The 27,399-nt window shown below is 42.5% G+C and overlaps 1 protein-coding gene across 3 annotated transcripts; it reads left to right on the forward strand.

The window, feature by feature from the left end:
• The first annotated feature begins 3,518 nt into the window (after positions 1–3,518).
• LOC140495643 (TLR adapter interacting with SLC15A4 on the lysosome-like) lies at positions 3,519–12,655 on the forward strand. 3 transcript variants are annotated; one of them, XM_072594635.1, is made up of 4 exons: positions 3,519–3,695; positions 5,289–5,388; positions 9,578–9,688; positions 11,443–12,655. In XM_072594635.1, the coding sequence occupies exon 4, from the start codon at positions 11,451–11,453 to the stop codon at positions 12,345–12,347; it is 897 nt and encodes a 298-aa protein (XP_072450736.1). In that variant the 5' UTR covers positions 3,519–3,695; positions 5,289–5,388; positions 9,578–9,688; positions 11,443–11,450; the 3' UTR covers positions 12,348–12,655. The 3 variants fall into 3 exon arrangements, with proteins under 3 accessions (XP_072450736.1, XP_072450737.1, XP_072450738.1); XM_072594636.1 differs by lacking the exon at positions 5,289–5,388; XM_072594637.1 differs by lacking the exons at positions 5,289–5,388; positions 9,578–9,688.
• Positions 12,656–27,399: the final 14,744 nt, after the last annotated feature.

Consider the following 27,399-nt stretch of genomic DNA (forward strand, 5'->3'; position numbering starts at 1 on the left):
TGGAAACTTTGGAGGGAGTACAGAGAAGGGTCACTAGGGTGTTCAAAATCAACAAGGTAAAAACAATGACTGCAGATGCTGAAAACCAAATACTGGATTAGTGGTGCTGGAAGAGCACAGCAGTTCAGGCAGCATCCAACGAGCAGCGAAATCGACGTTTCAGGCAAAAGTCCTTCATCAGGAATGCCTAGTCTTGAGAGCACTAGCTAAGAGGAACGGTTAAAAAGCCTAGGATTATTTTCAGTGGGAAGACGATGGCTGAGAGGAGACCTAACAGAGGTCTACAAAATTATGAGAGGCATAGATAGGGTGGATATTCAGATACCTTTTGCCAGGGTTAAAGTTTCAATTACAAGGAAGGTTACAATTACGCAGGCTCAAGGTGAGAGGGAGAATGTTTAAGGGAGATGTTCGAGGGAAAATTTTTACACAGAGAGTGGTAGATGCCTGGAACGCACAACCAAAAGAGGTGGTGGAAGCAGGCACATTGGCATCACTTAAGAGGCATCTGGATGGTTACGTGAGTAGGAAAGGAATAGAGAGGTATGGACCGAATAAGGGCAGAAGGTTTGTTTTTTAGTTTAGTTAGGGCCTGATGATCGGCACAGGCTTGGAGGGTCGAAGGGCCTGGTCCTGTGTTGAACTTCTCTTTTGTTCTCTTGTTCTTATTCTAAACCACCAGCAATCCGGCTATCCTTCCTCTCACACATGTTCGTCTATCAAATTAAAGCGTCTCTCTCTCCTCAACTTTTGCCCTTTTCCCCTCTAAATCTGACCTCAGCCTCCCTCCACTTGTGAAAATAAAACAGCGCTTGGCCATTTTGTCCTTACAAACCACCCTCACATCTCCAATCTCCCCTTCCTTTACAAAGTCCTTCAAGTCCTATGTTTCTGCTTCCCCAGTGAACCACCACCTTTCCTGGATCTTCATGTTTGAATTCCCTCCAGCAGATTCTTCACTATGCTGTAGTGCCAACAATCTCACTCATACCTTCCATATGTTTATGGCAAAGCTTGCCTTCCTCGTCCTTCTCAATCTACTTTCAGCCTTTAACACAATTGATCACATCATCCAACCCTTGGAAACGGAGAGCAGATTTTGGACACCAATCCTTGAGAAGGATATATCAGTGCTGGAGGGAGTACAGTGTAGATTAACTAGTCAGATCCCTGGATTTTATGAATTAAGCTCCGAGGAGAGATTGAAACAAAACTAGTGGCTGAACCTCACAGTTTTTGGCAAGGTTCAGTTATGTCACGTTTCATGGAGGATTTATCTTTGCAAGGCCTAGTAGGGTTCTCTTACCAAACCTACATCATTAACTACCTACCCCGTCCCTACAGCATTCCTGGCCATTGAATTTTAGCCCCATCCCACTACTCACCTTCTCTCCAATATCTCACACTCACTCTATCACTGCTACTGTATCCACCTCTCACCAAGGATCATATCTTACTATTCTCTCTATTGCCTACAGCATCTTCCTTCACCCACTCTGGCCCACCCCAATCCCTGACATTAGTAACCTTGCACACCTTCTGTGTTCACTCTCTTGGGGGATCTGCCCACCTGCACCAACATTTCATCTCCCTTAATACCTGCTTTTGATTCATTCCAGGAGGAAGCTCAAGAGGACAGAAAGACTCAAGAGAGTTGGCCACCCAGCATTTGCTGTTCACATCAAATCACTCTGACTTCCCCAAGTGTCTGACTGATAATGTGCAGTCCCTGGACTGATATGGGATACTGTCCTTGATGCAGACTGCCGGGACCTCTTGATTAAATGTTACCTTCCTTGACTTGACTGAGGATGGCTGAGGACCAGCTTCCTGCCTTTGTAACTGCTTGAAACAACAAGGCAAGACAGCAGTGCAGTGACGCTGGTTCAAGAAGCAATGTACAAAAATGCAAGACCAAGAAAGACAATGCAGGGAATGCTGTGAGCATCCGCATGGCCTCAAAGTATGTGAATACTAAGAGAACAAGCCAACAGCCTGGAGATGCAGCTTGATCCATTCCACGAGCTGGCTGCCTGTCCATGAGAATCCCTACTGCAGCATGACATTGATAGTTTGGCCCAAGGTGCAACATCGGGTGAAGAAACATACTGTCAATAGATTGCAATGAGAGTTCCCGGAGGTTGGCACATGTCAAATGTCAATGGTTGTGGACACATGATCAGTGCCTATGGAGCATACCAAGAGGTAGTGGTGTGAGGTGACCAGCACGGAGGCAGCCAGCAGCAAGTTGAAGTCATCAAGTACCCACTTTGACTTCCACATTGGGAATCCTCAGCATCTATTCACGGTGGATGTAAAGATAGAAAACTTCATAGTAATGAAGTGAGATAAGGTTATTAACAAGCAATAATCTCCCTTAAGAAGCATATACTGGATTAGTGGTGCTGGAAGAGCACAGCAGTTCAGGCAGCATCCAACGAGCAGCGAAATCGACGTTTCGGGCAAAAGCCCTCTTACCTCCCTTAAGAAGCAACTCACTGCTGCCTAATGAGAATCTCACCTGGACACCTGGAACTTTGTTAAAGGATACAGTAAGTTGCTCCCAACATCAAGATGGGCCTCACTGGATGTCTTACACTTATATTGCCATGTATCTTGCCATGACCCATTTTGTCAGGTCTATAAGATTTCACTCTGTATTCCCTGGAATTTAGAAATTGCGGGTATTTTGATTAAACTTTTCAAGATATTAAAGTGTACAGACAGGGTAGATTAAAAAAATGGTAAATGAGAAGGCTAGGATTCAGGGACATACTCAAAGAAACAGGCAAAAAAGCTTCCAGAATTGTAATCAGGAAATACTTCTTCATCCAAATGTGTGTAGAACTCTTCCACAAATATCAATTGATGCTCAATCACTCGTTAATTTTAAAACTGAGATCGATCATCTCTTGGCATCAAAAGATATTAAAAGATAAAGACAAGTGGAAATGGATTTAAAGGTCTGTCCAGAGGAGGGTAAGACATGGGTGCAGCGAACATCCCTGGCCTGCCGTCTTGCAATAGGCCTGGGAGGGTTCGGCTGGGCGAGCTGCCTTGCCCAGTTGAGGGGGCCTTAAGGAGGAGAATTATTGGTCAGTTAAAGGCCTTTGACCAATTTGGTTTCACAGGATAATCTGGTTACTGTGCAAATACATTTATGTTGGAGGTTGTGAGGACTGTAGATGCTGGAAAGTCAGAGTCGATAAAATGTGAAGCTGGAAAAAGCGCAGCAGGTCAAGCAGTATCAGAAGAGCAGGTGAGTCGACGTTTCATGTCGGAACCTTTCATCAGAACCTACTTACTGTTGTCAATTGTGTCGCCCATGGTTTTTAGAGCATTGGAAATAGTCCAGGATCTAAAGAGTTATTTAAAGTGCCTGTGGTGTGATATCAAACAAATGAGCGCAAGAGGAAGTTGCCAGCAGAAAGTCATGGGAACAGTTTCATTCTGAGCAATTGCAGATTTGCAACCAACCCATAAATTTTCTTTGTTGGGTGTCAACTTACAGAATGATGTTCAAGCAGTGCAGGTTGGAAGCAGTTTCTTTATGTCCTTATCAGTGAATTACTGGCTTCTATTGGGAAGAATTAACGATCAATATGTAATGTATCTATAAAGAGTGGTGTCTGTGCTGAGATTGAATTTTCATTAGTCCTTCGTTGACAGGAAGTGGTAAAACTGCAGTAAATCAGGTATGTGCAATTTGTCAATTGTGTTTAAAGTTTTTTTGGGTTTGTTTTGTGCTGTTTGAGCAAAGACTGAAGGTAATTCAGTGTATAGGTAAAGTTGCCATAGCCCCAAAGGGCTGTTCTCTCATTAGAGACAGGGAACTAGTGGTGATTTAACTTAAGGGTCACCATGCCACAACAAGGGGGCATAGCTTTAAATTAAGGGGGGGTAGATATAGGACTGATGTTAGGGGTAGGTTCTTCACTCAGCGAGTCGTAAGTTCATGGAATGCCCTGCCAGTAGCAGTAGTGGACTCTCCCTCTTTATGGGTATTTAAGCGGGCATTGGATAGGTATATTGAGGATAGTGGGTTAGTGTAGGTTAGGTGGGCTTTGATCGGCGCAACATCGAGGGCCGAAGGGCCTGTACTGCGCTGTATTCTTCTATGTTCTATGTTCTATGTTCTATGGAGAGGTTGAGAAGGAGAGTCCATTATGGTAACCTGAACCAGTGTGAGAATTGAACTCATGCTGTTAGTTTTAGAATGACAGAATCTCTATGGGGTAGATAGACACCATTTGGACCATTGAGTTTCCAGCAACCCTCTGAAAAGCTAGCCAACCAGACGCACCCTGTACCCAGATTTACCATGGCTAATAGCCTGCACATTGCTGGGCACTATGGGCAATTTTAGCATGCCCAATCCACACAAACTACACATGTGGGAGGATACTAGAGCACCTAATGGAAGCCTATGCAGACAAGGGCAGAACATACAAACTCCACACAGATGGTCACCCAAGCTGGAATCAAACCTGGTCACTGGGTGCTGTGAGACAACAGTGCTAACCACTGAGCCACCATGCCACTCAATTACTCTGTATCACAAACCAACCGTCTGTGTTTCCAAACTTTTGACAGCACAGTGACACAGCGGTTAGTACTGCTGTCTCAAAGCACCAGGGACCTGGATTCAATTCCACCCTCGGGTGACTGTCTGTGTGGAGTTTGCACATTCTCCCTGTTTCCTACGGGTGCTCCGGTTTCCCCCCACAGTCCAAAGATGTGAAAGTTGGGTGGATTGGCTATGCTAATTTGCCCGTAGTGTCCAGCAATTTGTAGGTTAGGTGGATTTGCCATCGGAAATGCAGGGTTACACGGATAGTGGCGAGGAGGGTGTCCTGGTAGGATGCTTTTCAGAGAATTGGCATGGACTCGATGGACTGAAAGACCTGCTTCTACACGGTAGGGATTCTATGAAACACCTTTAAAGTGACTATTCCACTCAGAGGGCCACTCGCTTTCAGAAGGACATGACTGGTGGTGGTTTCACCTGAGTTAGGATCACCACAGCTCAGGCAAGGAGTGAGATGGGACTTCACCGTAACTTCAGCTGGTACTAGATTTAAACTTGTGGTGTGTTATTACCAATTAACTTACATAACTGCTATCAGAAGGACTTTATGAAAATAGGTCAGTGTTTTATTCTGATTTCCAGCAGATGTATTTAGTGGGCTGCCTATTTTTAAATGATGTTGAATAAATCTGTACAATGTTGCATTTGAATTATCATATGAAGGATGATTTTCTAATCATTACTGCTCCCCTCTTTGCAGGCGGGGCAGGGTGTTTGGCTAAAATTTTTAAAAGAAAGATGAAACCTGACTCCCATCTTGAATGCATCCACTTTGGGTTGAATAGAGGTGGGCTGAAATGGTGAGTCAAAGCAATACTCATACACATGAGGAAGGTCACTCAGTTAAATGTGAAACACTGTGCCACTTCTTGGGCAGCCATTGTGATTGAATGACTGCGAGCTGTGGTTTACAAATCTCAGATGACCTGACAACTAGGAAGTACCAAGAATGGGTGGCACGATGACACAGTGGTTAGCACTGCTGCCTCACAGGGCAAGGAACCTGGGTTCAATTCCAGCCTCACGTGACACTCTGTGCGGAGTTTGCACAGAGTGTCTATATGGGTTTCCTCCCACAATCCAAAGATGTGCAGGTTAGGTGAATTGGTTATGCTAAGTTGCCTATCGTCTTCAGGGATGTGTAGGTTAGGTGTATTACTCAGAGGTAAATAAAGAATAATAGGACAGGCGAATAGGTCTGGGTGGGTTTCTCATTGGAGGGTTGGAGTGGACTTGTTGGGCCAAAGGGCCTGTCTCCACACTGTAGGGCATCTATGAATTCTAACAGCTTGAGGCAGTTGGTGGGCGGGCCTTCCCAGCGTGTTTGCCAGCTGGGAGAAGCAGGAATGTTTCCTCAAGACTAACCTTGATCATCCTACCTCTCCTTCCTGTTCCCTCCAGCCCCTTGATTATTTCCTTCCCCCAAATCGTGATCCCTCTGCCAAACTGCAGTCTCCCATGGCTTGTCCCAAACAATGACCTTTCTTGACCTCTGATGAGAGCTTGTTGACCACTATCTCTCCAAAGACCTGTAATTCCCTGACCCCTAAAGTTCTTGATCCATAATGACCTGACGGCACGCTATCTCCCCTTTAGGCACACTGTCCAACAATCTCTGACTCACCACACTGTAATCACTCTCCAGATCTTGTTAAACCTGAAAGGGTTCAGAAAAGATTTACAAGGATGTTGCCAGGGTTGGAGGATTTGAGCTATAGGGAAAGGGTGAACAGGCTGGGGCTGTTTTCCCTGGAGTGTCGGAGGCTGAGGGGTGACCTTATAGAGGTTTACAAAATTATGAGGGGCATGGATAGGATAAATAGACAAAGTCTTTTCCCTGGGGTCGGGGAGTCAAGAATTAGAGGGCATAGGTTTAGGGTGAGAGGGGAAAGATATAAAAGAGACCTAAGGGGCAACTTTTACACACAGAGGGTGGTGCATGCTTGGAGTAAACTATCAGAGGAAGTGATGGAGGCTGGTACATTTACAGCATTTAAAAAGCATCTAGGTGGTCATATGAATAGGAAGGGTTTAGAGGGGTATGGGCCAAGTGTTGGCAAGTGGACTTGATTAATTTAGGATATCTGGTCGGCATGGACGAGTTGGACCGAAGGGTCTGTTTCCATGCTGTATAACTCAATGAGTCAACTAACTCCAACACACTCTGCATTCATTCCCCTAACCTCAGACAGACCATCCTCTCCCACCCCCTGAAATCATCCCCAATCTCTGCCTGACCACCCTCCCATGTCCTGCAATCTTTCCTATTCTCTCTCACTCTGACCTTTCCTACTGTGAGGCTCTGCCCTCCATCCAACCTGGTCGCCTTTTGTCCCCGATTGGCTACCAGCTGAGAAGGTGGTTATGAGTCTCCCACATAGCCCCTGATCCCCACTTCCATTCCTGTTTGTTCCTATACACCGAGACCTGAATTTCCATTAAAATCACAACCCTATACCTCCTCTGGTGATGGGAGGTCCGATTTAATTTGCATTGTAGCCAGTGTTCAGGGGTGAATCAGTAACGGAAAATGCTGGAGATGGTTTGGCAGCCTCTGTGGAGAGAGAAAGCAGAATTAACATTTTGAGTCCGGTGACCCTTCTTCAGAACCCACTTCTTTCAGGACAGAATCATTTGCGTCTGTGAATTCTGTTCAAATTTACCTATCTTCTCTTCATGGGCTGTAGTCTGTGCTGGCATAGAGTTCCAGCACTGGCTGTGCTACGGAATTGAAATTCTTACATATTCACAGAGTAATGGCTAATCGGCAAGTTAATTGGCAAAAGAACTGGTTTCCACTGTTAACACCATTGCATTCATTCAGATCTCCCCCCTCATTTGGCACCTTCTAACTGACCTTGTTTCTCAGTGTATGGGAAACACATGGGAATTAAAAGGAACCACTGGCCTCTTAAAGCTCAGTGATGCTAGACCTTGCCACAACTGGTGCGGGAAGGAAAATGCCACCAGACAGAATTGGAATGGGTAATTTCTGGGAATTCCACTGGTAATTCACTAATGGTATTGATTATTGGTGAGATTTGGTTTGCCCAGCCCCAATCACATTAGTCATGGAGGGAGTGACTGCACTTCTGCAGGTACAATGTTATAAATGAGCCAGGGATATCATCTGAATGAGTCAATGGGGTGACTCCACAGTAGGGCAGAGCTGGGCTTTGATCCTGCTGCTGTTTCACAGAGCGAATACCTACTGCAGCAGCTGAAGTCGGTGGAGTGCTCAAACTATTCCTTCCGTTACTTTCCTTTAAATCATGGAACTGAAATTTCTCCCTCAATGACAGCTTTTTAGAAACAAAGTAAAAAAATGTTGGTCCATCCTTTTTGTTTGTAAAATCAGATTAAAACTCTTGTGAAAATTCTCTGCTATCATCAGCTTAAGAGTCAAACCAGAAAATCAAGGTTGAGCCTTGGTCTTATGCATTTTGTATCCCTTTCTAGCTCTGTCACCGTGTTCATTTGGTTCAAATCAGGTCCTGAATAATTAGGTTAAAGTGGCCAATAATACAATTGCATCTTGAAGTGGGGTCTTGTGACACAGTGATAGTGATCCTATCTCTGAGCTAGCAGGGTTGGATTTGAGTCTTCCCTGCTTCAGAAGTGTGTCACAATATCTCTGAACTGATTGCGTCAAAACTACCTGCAATGGAACTTTGGATTGGCTAAGCAAAATAAAACTAAAAGAAAATCACCTTCCACCATCCCGCACAAAGATAACGGAGATGTTGACTGACCATTGCTGTAGATTTGTCCACAACTCTGACAGGAAGCAAGAAAATGTCTACTGGTGACAAGGCAAAGGGTCAAATGTCACCTGACCTTCCCCACGCTGCACTGAGATGTGCCATGTCTTAATTTACTCACTGAATGATTCCAACAGTATGATTTTCTGAAAGGTGCAATTTGTGATAATTGTCACATTACAAGGAAAGGGCAGGCATAGTTATGATTGGTCAGCTGACGTCCCTCTGTCTTGCATTCAGTGATTGTAATGCAGTACATGGTGAATTCCTCTCAGCTTCATTGAAACTCCAAGGAGAAAGTGTCTCTTTTTTTCAATTGCTAAATTCTCTGTTAGAGATACTGCATTCAAACTGTGTTTGGGCTTGGCAGGAGAGGAAGAGGTCGTTTTTAATCAGGTCTCTTGGGTGGTAATCTGCTGGACTTCATAGCAATGATTGTAGAACAGAGACATATAAGGGGTGGGAAAGCCATCCCACCAGATTATTAATCTTTGACCACATTGACAATTGCCGGAGCCCCGAATGTAAACCTCGACAGGACTCTCTCAGCCTACCACTCCTTTTTGTGAATAGAATAAGCAAAATGAGCCAGAGTCTACAGTAACTGCTTTCCATTCTGTCATAGGCACCTACTTTGGACTATCACACGTAGGGCTTAGTGCTGGCCTGTGCATCTTTCTGCTTCCCACTGTGTCCCTCTCTGTCCTTGATGAGTATTATTAGCTATTTCTTCAGGGAGTGTCTTGGGAGAGACAGATATTACAACTGATTGGTCCAAAGTGGTTAGTGAGGACAGCAGATGCTACAGGCTGTGTCATGTTGAAGCTGCAGCCATTGCCCACCTCAGGTCTGGCAGCTTCTGTCGAGTACGATGATAGTGTGCCACATCCCTCTATTTCAATGGGTGTTGATGCTTTCCTGATAAAGGGCTTATGCTCGAACCATCAATTCTCCTGCTCCTCGGATGCTGCCTGACTAGCTGTGCTTTTCCAGCACCACACTCTTGACTCTGATCGCCAGCATCTGCAGTGCTCACTTTCTCCAGGTTGGAGCTTAGAGTTAAGTGGACTGAGGAACATGCACTTCAATCCACTGTCATCTTATGACAAATCACAGTGGAAAGGTAATATGCAATGGGGGGCAGGAAATAGGTGATTCATGCCTTAGAGTCTGCTTCAGTTAGTACAATTGTGGCTGATCTGATTGTGAGCTTCACTCTAATTTTCAGCCTGCCTCCCTTAACCCTTTGATCAGATCTCCCTGCATTTTGAGATCCTCCACATCCACCTGGCTCCAGCTGCAAGCACCTACCATCGCAGGAGCTTCTCAGTTGTGGCTGGTAAGGATTGTTTTAAATTTTACAGTTTAAAATGGTTAGACAGGAGGCAGCTCCACTGACAGGCACCCTTTCACTGAGAAAGCATCTGCTTTCTATTGACCATCCAATCGCTAGAGCTCCACCCCCCTCTCAGACAATTGAGTTATCAATTTGATGAAAATCTGTGCCAGTTGATTGCTCCTCACACAGTATGGGATTCTGACCTCCAAGTGACCTTGACTTAAGGGTCTGAAAACTCACCAGGGAAATCCTGTGCAAGCTATTTTTGCAATCTTGCTATGCAGATATGTTTGTCTAAAATGACACAATCAAAGGAATTGATATTCTGCAGTGCTTAAAACTTTTGTACCTTTTTCTCATAGGAGTCAATGTGTATGAAATGTTATGGCACAAGATCTAATATTACTGATTTCTCCTGATCTGACCTTTTGTCCTCTGACACAAACTCTACCTCCTTAATCCTCAATGTTCCTTTTGAAATGTATTTCTTTGATTCATAACTGATCCCACATAGTTGCAACTGCTACATCTTATGGTCATTCAGGACTGTGTGCTGCAGTTGATAGTCAGGGTAGACATAAAACGGAATTGTAATTTTATTGATTTTTCAAGATACATTTTCTACTCAGTCACTGCTACTCTACTACATCTCAGTTCAAATTTTCCATTGTCTGTTGAGACCTTCAGCAGTCACAATTGCTCCTCCGTTTTCAATCAGCTGATCTAGGTGAATGAGCTGTTAAATTATTTTCATGACTGACCTGGGGAAGTTAATTTTGGTGTCCTGACCAATATTTATCTCTCAGGCCAATATGAGATTCTCTGGTCATTGCCAATGCTGTTTGCTACGTGCATTACATTACGTACCCACATTGCAACAGTGCTACATGTCAGAAAGTACTTTATCATTTGTAAAGCACTTTGGGACATGTCACACATGACACAGTCTAAATACAAGACGTTTGCTTCTTTCTTTTATGCAAAATTGGAGCAAATTGGAGATTTTTGTTGGGGCCTGACCTGTTCACCTCTGTCTCAACTGGCCAACTTTGTCGCTATGCCTTTCTGACCAGTTATCTACCTGTCCACACTTTGAGCCAACAGAAAATGTTGCTCCTATTCTCCGGTATCCCAGAAACCATGGTGATTAATCAGGTAGGATACTGGAGAGTGACAACCACAGCAATAAACACCCTTCAATTATAAAATGAGCTCTTCAGGCTGCAGTGTTTTGACATATTAAGAGGAGAGGAGCATTAGCTGCCTCAAATCGATGGCTATGCCCAGCAATGGCTAGCCTTCACATCTGATCTTGACCAGCCTGTGCTTTCCAACAATGAGCACACCCAAAGTGGAGTTTGATCTTATTGTCTCTCCACACACAGAAATGGCCATTATTTATGATCTTGTGTATAGTCCTGAAGGCAAAATTAGGCGGAAGCGCTGTCATTTGTTTAATCAATGCAAGATCAGTTAAGGTTTGGTGGAATTCTGGTTTATGCATGCAAGTGGGTTTCACATTGAAGTTTTGTTAGCTGAATGAGGGGAGAAAAGAAGACTCCCTGGAAATGTATTTTCTGGGCATGCTTTCTGATATTTGGTATTTGGACTCCCTTAAATCCTCTAATTGAACTTAATTACCCTCCAATGGCACCCAAGACAAACGAAAGTTCTTCTAGAAATAAGTGTAATAGATTTTTGATATCTCTTAGGGATTGGCAATTTGGCTAACAAATGGCTTTTTGTCTTAACAGTGTTTGTCATGTTAGCCGAAGGGTTCCTCACTAGGATTGGTTACAGCCATCAAAGGGAATGTGTCCACCAGGATAATAATGTAAACCCCAAAAGAGTCCCTAAGACCAAGAATGACTCTTGGGAAATGCTCTTCAGTTCGTCAGAGTTTTCAGAAAGCATTGATCATGAGCAATATAATGCAGAGGAAATCTTGGACAGCAAGAAGGGGCAATCCCTTCCATACCAAAGGGAAGAGAAAGCAACAGCCAAAGTTGCCAGAGTGCCCATATTTGAGAGAAAGATCTCTGATGTTTTAGACATACCAAAGCCCAATGGGTGCAGCGAAAACAATTTGGATTTGTATCGATCATGGTCCCCCATTTGCCACAGTTACACAGATTTACAGATTGCAGGAGATAATGTAACACCCCACAGTCCAAGCAGCAAGGGCTGCCTTGTGGATTATGGCTATGAAAGTTGTAACCGGCCCATCCTTCAGCTTGAGAACCAGTCTGGGTGGCCCTCTGTACCTGGATCTGGGTATGAAGTCTGGTCACAATCAGGAACAGAAGCAAACTTGAACAGTGACAGAAGCATCGTCCTTCTAAAAGAACCACTGTCCAATTCTGTGCTCAACAGATACATGGAGCAAAAGGTGGCAGAATTGTACAAGCAATACCTGGAGGACAGCATGACCAAGTGTACATCTCCAACAGATATAATGGGCTCTCACTTCCTAATGACCAACATTGATCAAATTAGTCTGCAGATTTCGCATGACAATAATATGGAGCCCACAAAAGCGAAGGATATTGTTCTAAACTGTCTTTTTAGTGTTGCATGTGCAACCCCCTCATCTGATATCTGTACCCCGAATTTGCAGATTTCGAGCCAACAAACTGAAAATCCAACCCTACGGTTTTAAAGATACGCAATCCAGATGACTTTTTTGGAGCGATTTGTGAAATTCACCCAGTATCTATAATTAATATGGATGGAATATTGTCGAAACTAAACAGTAACATTTAACAATGCTATTCAGTAATGCCACAGGGTATTAACCCATTGAACAGAAACATGTCTTCTGTCTCTAAGTTGAATCCACAATAAGCTGCTCAACCTGACAATTAATGAAGACTTTATTTTCTTACTGTAGATGTTTATTTTGATGTATTGCATTAAATTGGATTTTTCAATGTGAACCATCTCCTGCTGAAATAAATTCAGCTTATTCGATAACAGCTTAAAATAAAGTGTTTGGTATGTACTTTGTGGTTCGGGCTTTCTCCTTTGGTTCCAGTTTCAAAACCTCAGAGTAGAATCATTTGAAAACTGTGAGCTGTGCATGTGTAGATACATAATGACAGTAGAATATTACTCCAAACTGATCAATACATGCAGTGACATCAGAGGTTACAGTTGCCACAACCATCCTGAGAACGTCCTGAACGTTGCCAATTATCTTATTAATAGCTGTGGGTTGGAATAGAACACTCAGTTCGGTAGGTTATATTGCATCTTCCTTGTATTGGATGAGCTTCCACATTATAGAATCTCAGAATGCTTACAGTACAGAAGGAGGTCACTCGAGCCATCCTGTTAATGCTGGTTTCCTCAATGTACAAACCATCGAGATCCACCCACCTGCCTTACCCCAAAGCTCTGCACACTCGTGACTTTTAGATGATAATCATATTGCCTTTTGAATGAAATTGCCTTTACCACACTTAAAAGCACATTACAGGTCCATGTGAAAAAGTTTATTCATGTGTCTCCATCGTTTTTTTTTTGCCAATTATCTTTGACCTGTGCCCACTTGTTCTCGATTCTGTGATAAGTGGAAACAGGTTCTGCCTTTTTAAAATCTGTCCAGACCACTTATGGCTTTAAACACCGTAACAAAATTCCTTTTAATGTTCTCTTTGGAAAATTGTCCCAACCTCTCTAATCTACTTCACTGAAGCACCTCATCTCTGAAACTATTCTTCTGAAATTTGTCTACTGCCTTTTCATCCTTTTTGAACTGGGGTGCTCAAAACTGGTCACAATACCCCAGTGAGCCCAAACCAATGTTTTATTCAACTTTAATGTGATCTCCTTGCTTTTGTACTCGATGCTCATCGTAATAAAGCCCAGGATACTGTATGCTTTATTAACATCCCGCTCATCTTGTCCTGGTATCTTTAATGACTTATACACTGAGGTCCCTCTGACCCTGCGGCCTCTTTAGAGTTGTATCCTATAGACCCTATAGGTTCAGATCAGGGATGGCCCTAAAGGGGTGTTCAAAACTTCAGAATATTCGGGGAGATAAGTTGGTAGATGTGGGCTCCAGCATCCAATAGACCACCAATTGAATTTTGCTTATTTGGGCTACTCGCAGGTCCAATATACTTTGGATGTTAGAGGCACTTATCTTCATAATGTTGGTAAACTGCTGGAATAGATATCTCCAATGGGTCATGACACTCTGAGTACAGTGCTCATATGTCACCACCTTCAAACTATGGAATAATGGCCTCTCCAGACCATTCCATTGGAAGTTCTACTTCCTACATGGTTCAATTGACTAGTTTTTGTTCTGTTGCTAAATAGTGACTGTTATTCAGTTGTACTTTCGATTTGCCTGATACAGTCCTGTGGAATAACCAAAAAGCTTTCATAATAATGTTACCACATGTATGCTTTTTTTCCAAATTGCGTACAAAAATACAAGCTAGGTAAGGTTGCCAATATTGGTTTTCTTTGTTCCTGGAGACCATATGTCATAAAACTATGTGACATTTAGTCAAATGACCTTGAGTCATGTATGCCAGCCTTCAGCTACATGTTTGCAAGTATTACAGAGTCAAAGCCTCATAATTTTAACCACAATCTGCCTGAGTAGATTACACACACAATTTGAAAATTTCAAAGCTCAGGAGTGATTCCACATGAGAAAAAAAACCCTTCTGCATCCAGCACCAGAAATACCAACATTGCAATTCAAACTGAGACAGGCAGGTTGTCAATTAATCAAGCCGTAAGGATATAAGAGCAAGAGTAGGCCATTTGGCTTATCATTCAGTAAGAATGTGACTGGTCTTCCTTTTTAACAGCAACATCCTACACTATATCTTGAATTCTCTTAGCACCAAATGATCTCCATCTATGATATACTCAACTGTTGAGCTTTTAGCCCTCTGGGTGTTTACATTCCCAGATCTGCTTTCCAAATTTCTTCAGATTGTTATACAAATTCTCTAGTCTAATTCTGTTTTCAAAGGTACCACATACTTTAGAACTATCATCAAATTTAGTTACCAATAGCCCTTTCCCTTCTCTGGATGCAACAAATGAACCAACAAATGACCATACAGCTTTCAGTGCTCTGTTTGTAAGTATTTCCTTATACTTAGAGCAGAATTAACAGTCGTGCCCACTTTTTTAACAGTTCAAGTGTCATCAAACAAATTGCAAAGTCTAAAAGGAGTGTTCATGTCCAGAATTGTCAGAGTGCTGTTGGTAAGATTGAAGAAACCTAAGTATAATCATGTGAGAGTTAGATTTTAATCTATGAGGGAATGCAGGATAATGATGGGAGAGAGACAAGCAGGAAAGTGGAGTTCAAGCCACAGGTGGATTGTTAAAGACCTTATTAATGCTGGAAATGACTCAAACGGCCTAGTTCTACTCGCATCTCTAATGACTTTATGATCAAGATGAAGCACCAAAATTTGAAATGATCATTTCCATTGATTATCATTTATAAATAAGTGGCATGTTAACATTTCTCTTTTCCACAAAGTGGTGAATTACCCATCGAATTTAAATAGGATGGTGCTGTCAGTGGCGTGGAGTATGTTGGATGATTTGCGCCTCACATTAACCTATAGCAGGCTCAGTCTCCGTGGCAAAAAGAGAAAGCTCAGAAAAACTCTGTTAGCTTTAACAATCACTGAAACAACAAACTGACCGTTTTAAATTCCTGCCAATTTGCTCAGCTGAGCCACTTGAAAACAATCGCCACCATTTGTCTGAATAAATTTAAATGTTTTTCCACGTGTTTTGAAACTTTTGAACATGCGACCTTTTTCCCAGTATGTGATAACAATACCCGATGGGCTATTTTTAAGCAAAGGGTTCAACCGGCAACTTATTCCGAGGGATTGCTGAATCATAAGAGCAGGAGTAAACCCTTTAGCCCCTCAAGCCTGTCTCATTACTCAATAAGATCATGACTGATCTGCCCTAGCTCTCAACTCCTTTTTTGTGCCAACTCAGCATAGCTACCATCTCCCCAATATTTCAAAATATCTCTACCTTCTCTTTAAACACTATCATTGATCTCGCCTCCGCAATACTCTGGGGTAGGGATTTTCAGACACCATCCTCTGGGAGAAGCAATTCCTTCAAAATTTAGTTTCAAAATTAGTGACCCCTTATTGTATAACTACAGAATCTCCACCAAGCAAATGGAGGCCTTTCAGCCCATCAAGTCTGCACTAACCATCTGAAAGCCATCCCACCCAATCCCCATATTTACCATGGCCAATCCACCTAACCTCCCCATCTTTGGACTATGGGAGGAAATCAGAGCACCTGGTAGCTTGGAGAATGCACAAATTTCACACAGCCCAATTACCCAAGGCTAGATTTGAATACAGGTCCCTGGTGCTGTTAGGCAGTAATGCTAACCACTGTACCACCCTAGCTTTGGCACAGAGAATGTGGACATGTCCCTAGTTTGAGATTCTCCCACGAACAGAAACATCTTCTCAACATCCATCCTGTCAAGCTCTTTCAGAATGTTGTACGCTACGATAAGATCACCCTCATTCTTTTAAACTCTAATGAATAAAGGCCTAAACTGTTTAGCGGTTCTTGATTAGTCTTGATTAGTTGGAACAGCAGGGTGGCTCAGTGGTTAGCACTGCTGCCTCACAACATTAGGGACCCAGGTTTGATTCCAGCCTTGGATGACTGTCTGTGTGGAATTTGCACATTCTCCCTGTGTCTTTGTGGGTGTCCTCTGGGTGCTCCAGTTTCCTCCACAATCTAAAGACGTGTGGGTTAGGTGGATTGTCCATGCTAAATTGCCCGTAGTGTTCAGGGATGTGTAGGTTAGGTGCATTAGTCAAGGGTAAATGTAAAGTAGTAGGGAAATGGGTGTGGGTGGGTTATTCTTCAGAGGGTTGGTGTGGACGTGTTGGGCCAAATGGCCTGTTTCCACACTGTAGGGATTCTACTTGATGAATCTTAAGAATCAGCCATGTGAATCCCTTTTGAATTGTCTCCAATGCCTGTATATGCCCCCAAACTGTACACAGCACTCTAGCTGTGGTCTCACTAACACCCTCTATAGTTCCGACACAACTTCACTGTTTTTAATCTCCAACCCCCTAGCAATAAAGGCCAAAGATCCATTTGCAGTTTTAATTATTTGCTGCACCCATATGCTAGCTTTTTGTGTTTCATGAAAAAGAACACCAAGATCACCCTGTGCTTGAAATATTACCATGACTGTGTTCCAAAAGTCAGAGTTCTTTTCCTCTTTATTTAATCATGGGATATGGATGTCACTGGCAATGTTGGTATCTGTTGCCTGTCTTCACTTGCCCTAAAACTGCATGAATTACGAGGCCATTTCAGATAGTTTACCACATTGCTAGGGATTTGGAGACAGATATAGGCCAGATTGGGTAAGGACAGCAGATCTCCTTCAGTGAAAATCCATTATTCATGAAACAGATGGGTTTTTAAGCTCTAACTGATCACTTCATGATCACCATTGCTCACACTAACCTTGTAAAAACAATGACTGTAGATGCTGGAAACCAGAGTCTAGATTAGAGTGGTGCTGGAAGAGCACAGCAGTTCAGGCAGCATCCGAGGAGCAGTAAAATCGACGTTTTGGGCAAAAGCCCTTCATCAGGAATACAGGCAGAGAGCCTGAAGGGTGGAGAGATAAGTGAGAGGAGGGTGGGGTGGGGAGAAAGTAGCATAGAGTATAATAGGTGAGTGGGGGAGGGGATGAAGGTGATAGGTTGGGGGGAGGGTGGAGTGGATAGGTGAAAAAGAAGATAGGCCGGTAGGACAAGTCATGGGGACAGTGCTGAGCTGGAAGTTTGGAACTGGGGTGAGGTGGGGGAAGGGGAAATGAGGAAACTGTTGAAGTCGACATTGATGCCCTGGGGTTGAAGTGTGATTCCAGATTCATTATTGTAATTATAAATTTTACCAGTGGCATGGTGGTAAGTGAATTCACAAAGAGGCATAGAATCATACAGCACAGAAATAGACCTTTTGGTCCAACTAGTCTATGCTGACCAAGTTTCTCAAGCTTAACTTGTTCCACTTGTCTGCATTTGGCCCATATCCCTCTAAACCTTTCCAATTCATACATCTTAGTCAATGCCTCTGAATTACTAATTCAGTGACATTACCATGATACCATAGTCTCCTTATTTCCCAAGCCAATATTAATTCCGAGAACCAGCAACACTAAGGTAGAATCGGGGTGAAAATGCGACACTTACTGACCAGATCTATTTGCTTAATGATAATAATTTTACTGGGGGTTTCTTCAACAGGTGATTAGCCCCAATGTGCAGTTTCATAGAATCATAGATTCCTTACAGTGTGCAAACAGGCCATTTGACCCAATAAGTCCACACCGACCCTCTGAAAATTACCCCACCCAGACCCATTCCTTTACCCTATTAATCTACATTTACCCCTGACTAATGCACCCAACCTACACACCCCTGAACACTCTGGATAATTTAGCATAGCCAATTCACCTGTTTGGACTGTGGGAAAAAACTGGACCACTCGGAGGAAACCCACGCAGACATGAGGGGAATTCTAATGCTTTAAATGACCACCTGGAATGCCTGAAATATAGGGCCTAACATGTTTCCCAGTGGCTCAAGTTTAAATGCATATTAGGTACAGGCCATCTCACTGCTAAATACATTTGTATCTTAAGATGATAATTTTATGCTGAAACAATGGTCATAATACAACAGCTGTGGTACAAGTCTGGAAAGAGAATCTTTAACATGGGCAAAACAATTTCAATTTTAAAGAACCATCTTAAATATTACACAACTCCAAGTTTTCATCTAAAAATTCCAAAACCTACTGGTAATCCATGCCTGTTAAGAACTGAGGGAGGCCCAAAATTTTGTCTGAAAGCTAAACTCGTTAATTCCCGAGGGAATCAGTGTTATCATTCAACTGATGATCCCTTTATCCGCTCAGTGCGTTCAAAGAAGTACGGGTCCTTTTATCCTCAGCTCTGCTTCAGTTTCAGGGTTCTCCTCGTGGTATAATGTCTGCTTCATCAAGGCTGACAGCTTTGCTGCAGTTCTACAGGCATGGGGTTGTTTGCTCGGCCCATAGAAGTATCACAGTCACTAAGGTTCAGGGTAGGATCAGTGTCCTGAAGCACCGGTGATGAGACTCCTGCTTGAGAATCTAAAATTAGTCACGGCATCTCAACATCATTTTATGTGGAGAACTATTGAACATCACTCAGAGGAGCTGTGAGGTAGATTTTAAATATCAACTGCTCTTTCAATGCAGTCAACAAGAAACATGATCAGTTAAACTGAAGTGAACTTTCAGGTCAAAAACATTTATGCGACAGCGTTTTGGGTAGCTGAACCTCTCAAACATTACAAGTAATTTTTAAAAAATCAAATACTACAGATCCTCAGACTTCCGTGCAAAATGATTTAATGTGTAAAGTTGTCCCTGCTTATCGAGAGTTTGTTTTGGAAGGTAACATAACTTTGAAAGACCTTGAAACATTTGAGTACAATTCAGGTGCAAGCTGTTTGCGGTGACGCTTTGATGTGGTTTTCAATGATGCCATTCCAATTACTTTAAGATTGGAGTTCTCCTTTTAATTCATTGAATGCCATCATCAGTGAATGAAGGAGTTTCTGAACATTATGTTCTTGTGTGACCCTCACTGCGTTAACTGTGCTCTCGAACGCAGTCAGGAACATAGGCTCTTATCAGCTCCCCACCTCATAATCACAGCAGGGAGATAAAGAAGGAATCATCACGCAGTTGCAGAACCAAATGGAATTATGTGAATATAACTACTTCTCCCTGGGTTTACCCTGCATGGACAAGTGATGAATATCAGGCACCATAGTCAATTTATTCATGGGGAGGTGATGGGCTTGTGGTATCATTGTTGAACTGATGACCCAGGCAATGTTCTGGGGATCTGGGTTTGAGTCCCACAATGGCAGATGGTGGAATTTGAATTCAGCAAATATCTGGATTTGAGAGTCTATCGCTGACTACGAATCAATTCTTGGAAAAACCCATTAATGTCCTTCAGGGAAGGAAACTACCATCCTTACTTGGTCTGGCCTACATGTGACTCTCCACCCACAGCAAAGTGATTGATTCTTAACTGCTCTCTATGCAATTAGGAATGGGCAATATTTGTGGCTTGGCTGGCAATTTACACATCCTGTGAATGAAATAAATAAATGCACTTATTGCCTTTAAAACAGGAAGTAGTCATACAATCTTGGATCAAAACTATTGTGCTGTGTGCCTGAGACATGTGCAGAGCTGACACCAATTTTTCCATCTTTTACACCCTCAACAAACACTACACTGGACAGACATGCAGGAAACTAGCCACCAGGATACACGAGCACCAACTAGCCTAGTATCCTTACACACAGACAAAGAAGCACACCACTTTGACTGGAACAACACACCCATCATAGAGTAGGCGAAATACAGACATGCATGAGAATTCCTAGAGGCCTGTCATTCTAACCAGAACTCTACCAAAAAACACATCAATTTGGACCCCATTTACCAACCTCTGGGGAAAAGAACCAGAAATGATATCACCCACCTTAAGAAACCAAGACACATAAATAGAAAATGGGACAGAATACCAGTGCTTCACCGAAGGCTCACTGATGATGTTACCTTGTTTGGTGACAGTACGTCTGAGAACAAACCTACCAGCTCAGCGAGCAAACTTACATCCAGAACCTCAACCAATGCTTCAAATCTTCTCAACAATTGCAAACTGAATTCACATTTTAACACTCATGTGTAAATTAAATAGATATGTATATAGAGACATTTCTTTGAATTCAGACCCTCAATTTTAAAGCTAATTGTCTTTGTGATGTAAATAGCTCTGGTTATATCCTCTAAATTTGGGGTTGTTGTTCTGTAACATAGGAGATAGCTGACCACCATTAGAGTTACTCATCAGAAAAGGAAATATATCATTATGATCGCAATCCTTGAAATATTCTGGTCACCTTGATTTTAAGTGTTTATTGTTCCATTAGGACTAGATTGTAATAGTAAAGAAGTGTTGTTACAATTATATAAGGCTTTGATGAGACCAAACCTGGAGTATCGTGTCCAGTTTTGGTCTCCTTACCTGAGGAAGAATGTGCTGGCACTGGAAGCAGTTCAGAGGAGGTTCACCAGGTTGATTCCAGGAATGAAAGGGCAGTCATATGAGGCGAAGTTGAATAATTTGGGCTTGTACTCACTGGAACTCAGAAGAATAAGAGAGGGATCAGATTAAGGTACATAAAATGCAAATGGGATTGATAAGGTGGATATTGAACAAATGATCCCTCTTGTGGGGCAGTCTCAAACAAGAGGTCATAGACATCGAGTGAGAGGAAGTAAGTTCAAAGCTCAGATGAAGAGAAATTGCTTCTCTCAGGCGGTTGTGAACCTGTGGAACTCAGTGCCGCAGAGTGCAGTTAAGGCAGAATCAGTCAACAGATTCAATAAAGAAATGGATATGTTTCTGATGAAAAGTAGGATGGAGGTCTACAGGGAGCAAGCAGGAAGTGGAGTTGTGACCAGGAAAAAAATTAGCCACGATCATGTTAAATGGTGGAGCGGGCTTGAAGGGCTGAATTGCCTGCTCCCGCTCTTAATTCCTATGTTCCTATATAGATAAACATTGATACTGAACCATGACTTGATCTGCTTTGGTCCTGATGGAGATGATATAATGACGCTTCCTCTATTTCACAAATCATTTATTTTTTAGGATCTGGCTTACTTTCTGCAATACACTGCCTGGCTTTACATTCAGCTCCTCTTGCATAACAAGATTCTTAGTAATGTGAGTAATCACCATAATCATGTATTCTTTGACGTTGCAAGTCACTTTACTGTCACGAACACTGTCTGTAACAACAGAACGGCTGCTTACATCAGCTATTCAATTGCGCAAAGCTGTGAAATACCCATTCACAAATTGAGCTGATGAAAATGTCCAGCCATAGTCATAATGAGACCGATGATTAGGTTCTGATGCAGTGATAAATATAATCAGCGATTAATTTGTGCGGAGAATGAACTTTCAGCAATGGAGATACATGTGCCAATGATCACAAATCACAAATCACAAATCACAAATCTGGAGCTTCCCACATTTTAGTGGAAAATTTATATTCAGTTAATCACTCACTTCATTCAATATTGCTCAAATTGCATTTGCTGACACATCACTTGTTTCATATGTTTCTGTACATCGGTTAAAATATGCAAGAATTGGCAGAGAGGCTGTTTTCACATTTGACGCATTATATTGTTTACTGTGTGGTTGTGCATTCCCATTGTGCGTCTTTATGCAATAACATTCATAGATGCTTTGTGATCTTTGTCTACTTGGGAATGAATTTTTGATAAAAGTCATGAATAGCAAGATGCCAACTAGTTCACTTAAAATGGAATCAGAATAGTTTTGACATTATCGTGTGAAGGCATTCCTTTGGCTACCTGCTTTTATTTAGAGTCATAGAGTCATATAGCATCGGAAACAGACCCTTCTATCCAACTCGTGTGTAGTGGTGTTTTTAATGATGTTAATAAGAAATGGTAATACCATTGAATGCCGAGTGGAAACAGTTAAATTTTCTTTTGTTGAGGATGGTCATTGCTGGTACTTGTGTGGCATGAATGTTACATGCAACGTTTCCACTCAAGAACTGAATGTTGTTCAGGTCTTGTTGTATATAGATGCAAACCGCTTCAGTATCGGAGTTCATTGATCACTGCTGTTAACCAATAATCATGTTTTGCTTTTCTTCTTTCCTTTGACGATAACATCATCAAGTAGGTTGAGTTAACCTTCACTTCCCAGAAAGACTGGAAAAATGAATTTGAATGTGTGAAGTGTTGAATTTAGTCCATAGGACATTTTGTGGTACTGAAACATATCTCTATCACTAAGATATTGTGTACAATTCTGGTCTCTGTGCTATAGGAAAGATGTTTTTAAATTTGAAAGGATTCAGAAAATATTTACAAGAGTGTTGTTAAGGTTGGAGGGTTTGAGCTATAGGGAGAGGCTGAATACGTTGGGTCTATTTTCCCTGGAGCATCGCAGGCTGAGGTTTGAACTTATAGATGTTCATAAAATCATGAGGGAGGTGGTTAGGGCAGGATCTGGAGATCTCCTGAATCAAGGTGTTTTCCTCAGAATAGGGGAATCCAAAACTAGACGGCATGAGTTTAAGGTGAGAGGGGAAATATTTAAAAGGGATCTGAGGGTTAACTTTTTCACGCAGAGGATGGTGCATGTATGGAATGAGTTGCCAGAGGAAGTAGTGGAGGCTGGTGCAATTACAACATTTAAAAGGCATTTGGATGGGTATATGAATAGGGACAGTTTAGAATGATATGGGCCAAATGTTGACAAATGGTACTACATCAATGTAGGATATCTGTTTGCATGGGCAAGTTAGTGCTTAGTTAAAAATCACACAACACCAGGTTATAGTCCATCAGGTTTAATTGGGAGCACTAGCTTTCAGAGCGCCATTCCTTCATCAGATGGTTGTGGAGGGCACAATTGTAAGGTATAAAATTTATAGCAAAAGTTTACAGTGTGATGTAAGTGACATTATACATTGAAAAATACCTTGAGTGTTTGTTGAGTCTTTCATCTGTTAGAATACCATGATAGTTTCACTTCTTTCATATGTAAACCACAAAACTTTTTTAAAAGGTTACATTCTCAGGTTAACTGTAACAATCGGTGTCAGCCCAGATAAGATGTTGAGTGTGTTAGCCCCTGTGTTCCCTGTCTGTGCCATAATGTTTAGACTGATTCTAATCTAAAAAGTGAGATAACAGAGTCTCACATGGATTCATGCAGGTTTTGAGCAAAGTACAATGTAACTCTGCAAGTACAAATTTACCCCACAAATGTATATGTATATATGTGCATGCGAGTTTTGTGCGTGTGTGTGTTTGTGTGTGTGTGTGTTTGTGTGTCTGTCTGTCTGGGGTGGGGGTTTGTGAGTGTGAGGGAGAGTATAAATGTGTGTGTATGAGAATGAAAAGTGTCTAATTTGTACTTGTAGAGTTACATTGTACTTTGCTCAATACTTGCATGATCAATTTGCCTACGGATACTGATTGATTCAAATATTATCAGGTCCTATGATGCTTTGGCATGGGTTGCAATTAGCACTCAGATTTTGTGCAATTGATAAAATTGGTCTAACAATGCAAGGAACATGACAGCACCATTAAATCTGTCTAAATATGGTCAATAAGAAAGGTTACTGGCATTTTTATACAACACCATTAGTTAAAAAGTATGGTGCTGAAAAAGCACAGCCGGCAGGCAACATCCGAGGAGCAGGAAAGTTAAGTGTGTGTGTGTGTGTGTGTGTGTGTGTGTGTGTGGGGTGTGTGTGTGGGTGGGGGGGGGGGGGGGGGGAGGGGCTGGGGGGTCGCATGGACCTAATGAGGGAGTCGCGGAGGGAATGGTCTCTGCAGAGACCATCTGTCAAAGTCAATTTCACCAGCTTCATCATCTTCCCTGCCCCCATCTTATCCCAGATCCAACCCTCCAACATGGCACGTCCCTCTTAAACTGTCCTACTTATCCATCTTCATTCCCACCGATCCGCACCAACCTCCGTTCCGACCTATCAGCATCACCCCCACCGCCAACTACCTATCACATTCCCAGCTAACATCCTACCAGCCCCAACTGCCTCCCATTTATCTGTCAGCCCTCTTATACCCCCTCCCCTCATTCCTGATGAAGAACTTTATGCTCGAAATGTCGATTCTCCTGCTCCTCGGTTGCTGCTTGACTGTCTGTGCTTTTCCAGCACGTCACCTTTTGACTCTGAATACCCGCATCTGAGTCCTCACTTTCTCCAACATCATTAGTGACATTAATGAATGCTTCATTGGGGGAATTTCAGTTTTGAAGTCAAGTTGATCAATATGGCTAATAAAAAACAAAAGAACTGCGGATGCCATAAATCAGAAACAAAAACAGAAGTTGCTGCAAAAGCTCAGCAGGTCTGGCAGCATCTGTGAAGAGAAATCAGAGTTAATGTTTCGGATCCAGTGACCCTTCCTCAGAGCTGATGGTAGCTAGAAAAAGTTTGGTTTTTATGCAGACTATAGGGTGGAAGAGGGGATAAGGAGTAAACAATAGGTGGGGATAGAGGCCAAAGACAAAAAAGAACAATTGAACAGACAGAGGAGTGGGCAATGATCAGGCTGGGAGGGTGAATAGCTGTTAATGGAGACTGTTAGTGGCTAACAATAGGTAGTGTGTAATGGCAGACTATGTGATAAAAAGGGGTAGGGGGGCTAGGACATGGGGGAGGTCAGGCTTACAATTATTGAACTTGAGTCAGGAGGGCTGCAGGGTCCCCAAATGGAAAATGAGGTGTTGTTCTTCCAGCTTGCACTGAGTTTCACTGGAGCACTGCAGCAAGCCTGAGGCAGAGATGTTGGCCAGGGAATAGGGTGGTGTGTTAAAGTGGCAGGCAACTGGAAGCTCAATGTCCTTTTTGTGGGCAGAATGTAGATGCTCTGTGAAGCGGTCACCCAGTCTAGGCTTAATTTCCCCAATGCAGAGAAGACTATATTGTGAGCAGCAACTGCAGTAGACTAGACTGGATGAAGTGTAGGTAAAGTGCTGCTTTACCTGGAAGGTGTGTTGGGCCCTTGGATACTCACTACTCCTAGCACTGGAAATCTGCTATAGTCATCAGTGACAACAAACACGTCTTAGATAGTGTGCTATTCTGCAGATTCAATGCCAACATTAATCCTTGCTCCTGGGGCGAGGTCAGGCATCTTGAGAGGATGATGAAGGTTATGAGTCTGATTGATTGTTGCCGCAATGACTGATGGATTTTGAACTCTATCATGCTGTAAAAACCCTGGGAACCACATCTTTTCCCAAAGGAATTGTTTGACTTTAACAACTCCCTGGTGACATTCATTTGGTACATCAACAACACATTCCCTCAATGGGTGCCAGTACATTTTGCCACATAATACAAGATCTGATCTCATGTTGTAATGTTGAGACCACTTCAAACTTGATAAAGTCCTTGTAGTCAGTGAATGATTTTGTTTGTAGACACTCTCTCAACCATCACTTTACAGTTCTGCGATTACTCATACCTAGGTGCAGTTGCTCATTTTATTTTGTTGCTGCTTTGATGGTAACTAGTTTTAGAGATTTGGGCAGTGCATTTGAGTGAAATGAGTTAAGATGTTGTGTGACAATGTTTCTTCACAGCATATCTCCAGTTTGGAATTCTTTACCCACAGAAGCTTGTCAAGGGTGGGCCGCTAAGACTATTCAAGACTGAGATAAACAGAATTTTAATTGGTAAGGGAATCAGTGGATGTTGGGAAAAGGCAGGAAAGTGGAATTGAGTTCTTTGAATAGCAGAGCTGACTCAATTGGCTGAATGGCCGCTTGTCTGCTCCTTATGGTCTAGTCTGTTTGTTGCATGTACGAGAGAAACCTTGCTTATCAGAAGGACATGGGCGGGGCATTTCATTCAGTTAATCGAATGCCGGATAAGCGAATGCTGGATAACATAGTTAGCCAAGATCAGGACCTTATGATCTTGTTCGGATAATTCGAAATTCAGTTAATTGAATGCCAGATAATTGAGGTTCCTCTGTAGTAGGATAGGGAGTTCCATGTTAACGAGGCAAGATGTGCAGTTCCTAAGGTCATTAGCAAGCAATAATCATCCTTAATGTGAACCTTGTCTCTGCCTAATGAGTATCTCACCTCCACGCCTGGAACATAATTGCAAGCTACAGCGAGTTGCTTATGACATTGGGATTAACTTCATCGGATGTCTCACATGATTCTGCCACATCTCTCACCATAGCCCACATTATTCAGGCTGCTGTAAGACTACACCTTGTGTCCACTGGAACAAAATCCTGGGACACCTCTCTCAGGGTGTACTGCCACCACCCACACTGCTGCAGTTCAGACGATAACTTACCATACTCTACCAAGGCCAATTAGGAATGAGCAATAAATGTTAACTCTGACAGCAATAGCCACAACCCAGGAATGAATAAAAACATGCTGTGGTTGTTTCCAAGTCAGTGATTGTCATTCCAGTCCAAATCTAGAAATAAACCTAATCTGTTATTTTCACACATTTGGGGAGGCACAGTGGCTCAGTGGTTAGCACTACTACCTCATCAGCACTAGGGTCCCAGGTTCAATCCCAGTCTGTCTGGAGTCTGCACGTTCTCCCTGTGTCTGCATGTGTTTCCTCTCACTGTCCAAAGATGTGCAGGTTGGGTGAATTGGCCATAGTGTTAGGTGCATTAGTTAGGGGAATGGGTCTGGGTGTATTATGCTTCAAAGGGTTGGGTTGGGCTGAAGGGCTTGTTTCCATACTGTAGGGAATCTAATCATTAGAAATTGCTGTTGATTTTAGATTTGGAAGAGTAATGAACATCCATAAGGAATTCCCCTGCCTCCAATTTCTCTTGCCTTTCTATTTTAGCTAACTGAGATGTTGACTTTCTCTAAATCTGTTTTACAGCTGCTCTCAAATCATGGATGGACAAATAACAAAGATTACATTAAATATTTAGATGCTCTTTTCACCAAGTGTTGCTGTGAGCCATCGACATTAACACTGATGGGAACAGGACACTTATTT

The sequence above is a fragment of the Chiloscyllium punctatum genome, chromosome 25, assembly GCF_047496795.1.
Source record: "Chiloscyllium punctatum isolate Juve2018m chromosome 25, sChiPun1.3, whole genome shotgun sequence".
NCBI classification, from domain to species: domain Eukaryota; kingdom Metazoa; phylum Chordata; class Chondrichthyes; order Orectolobiformes; family Hemiscylliidae; genus Chiloscyllium; species Chiloscyllium punctatum.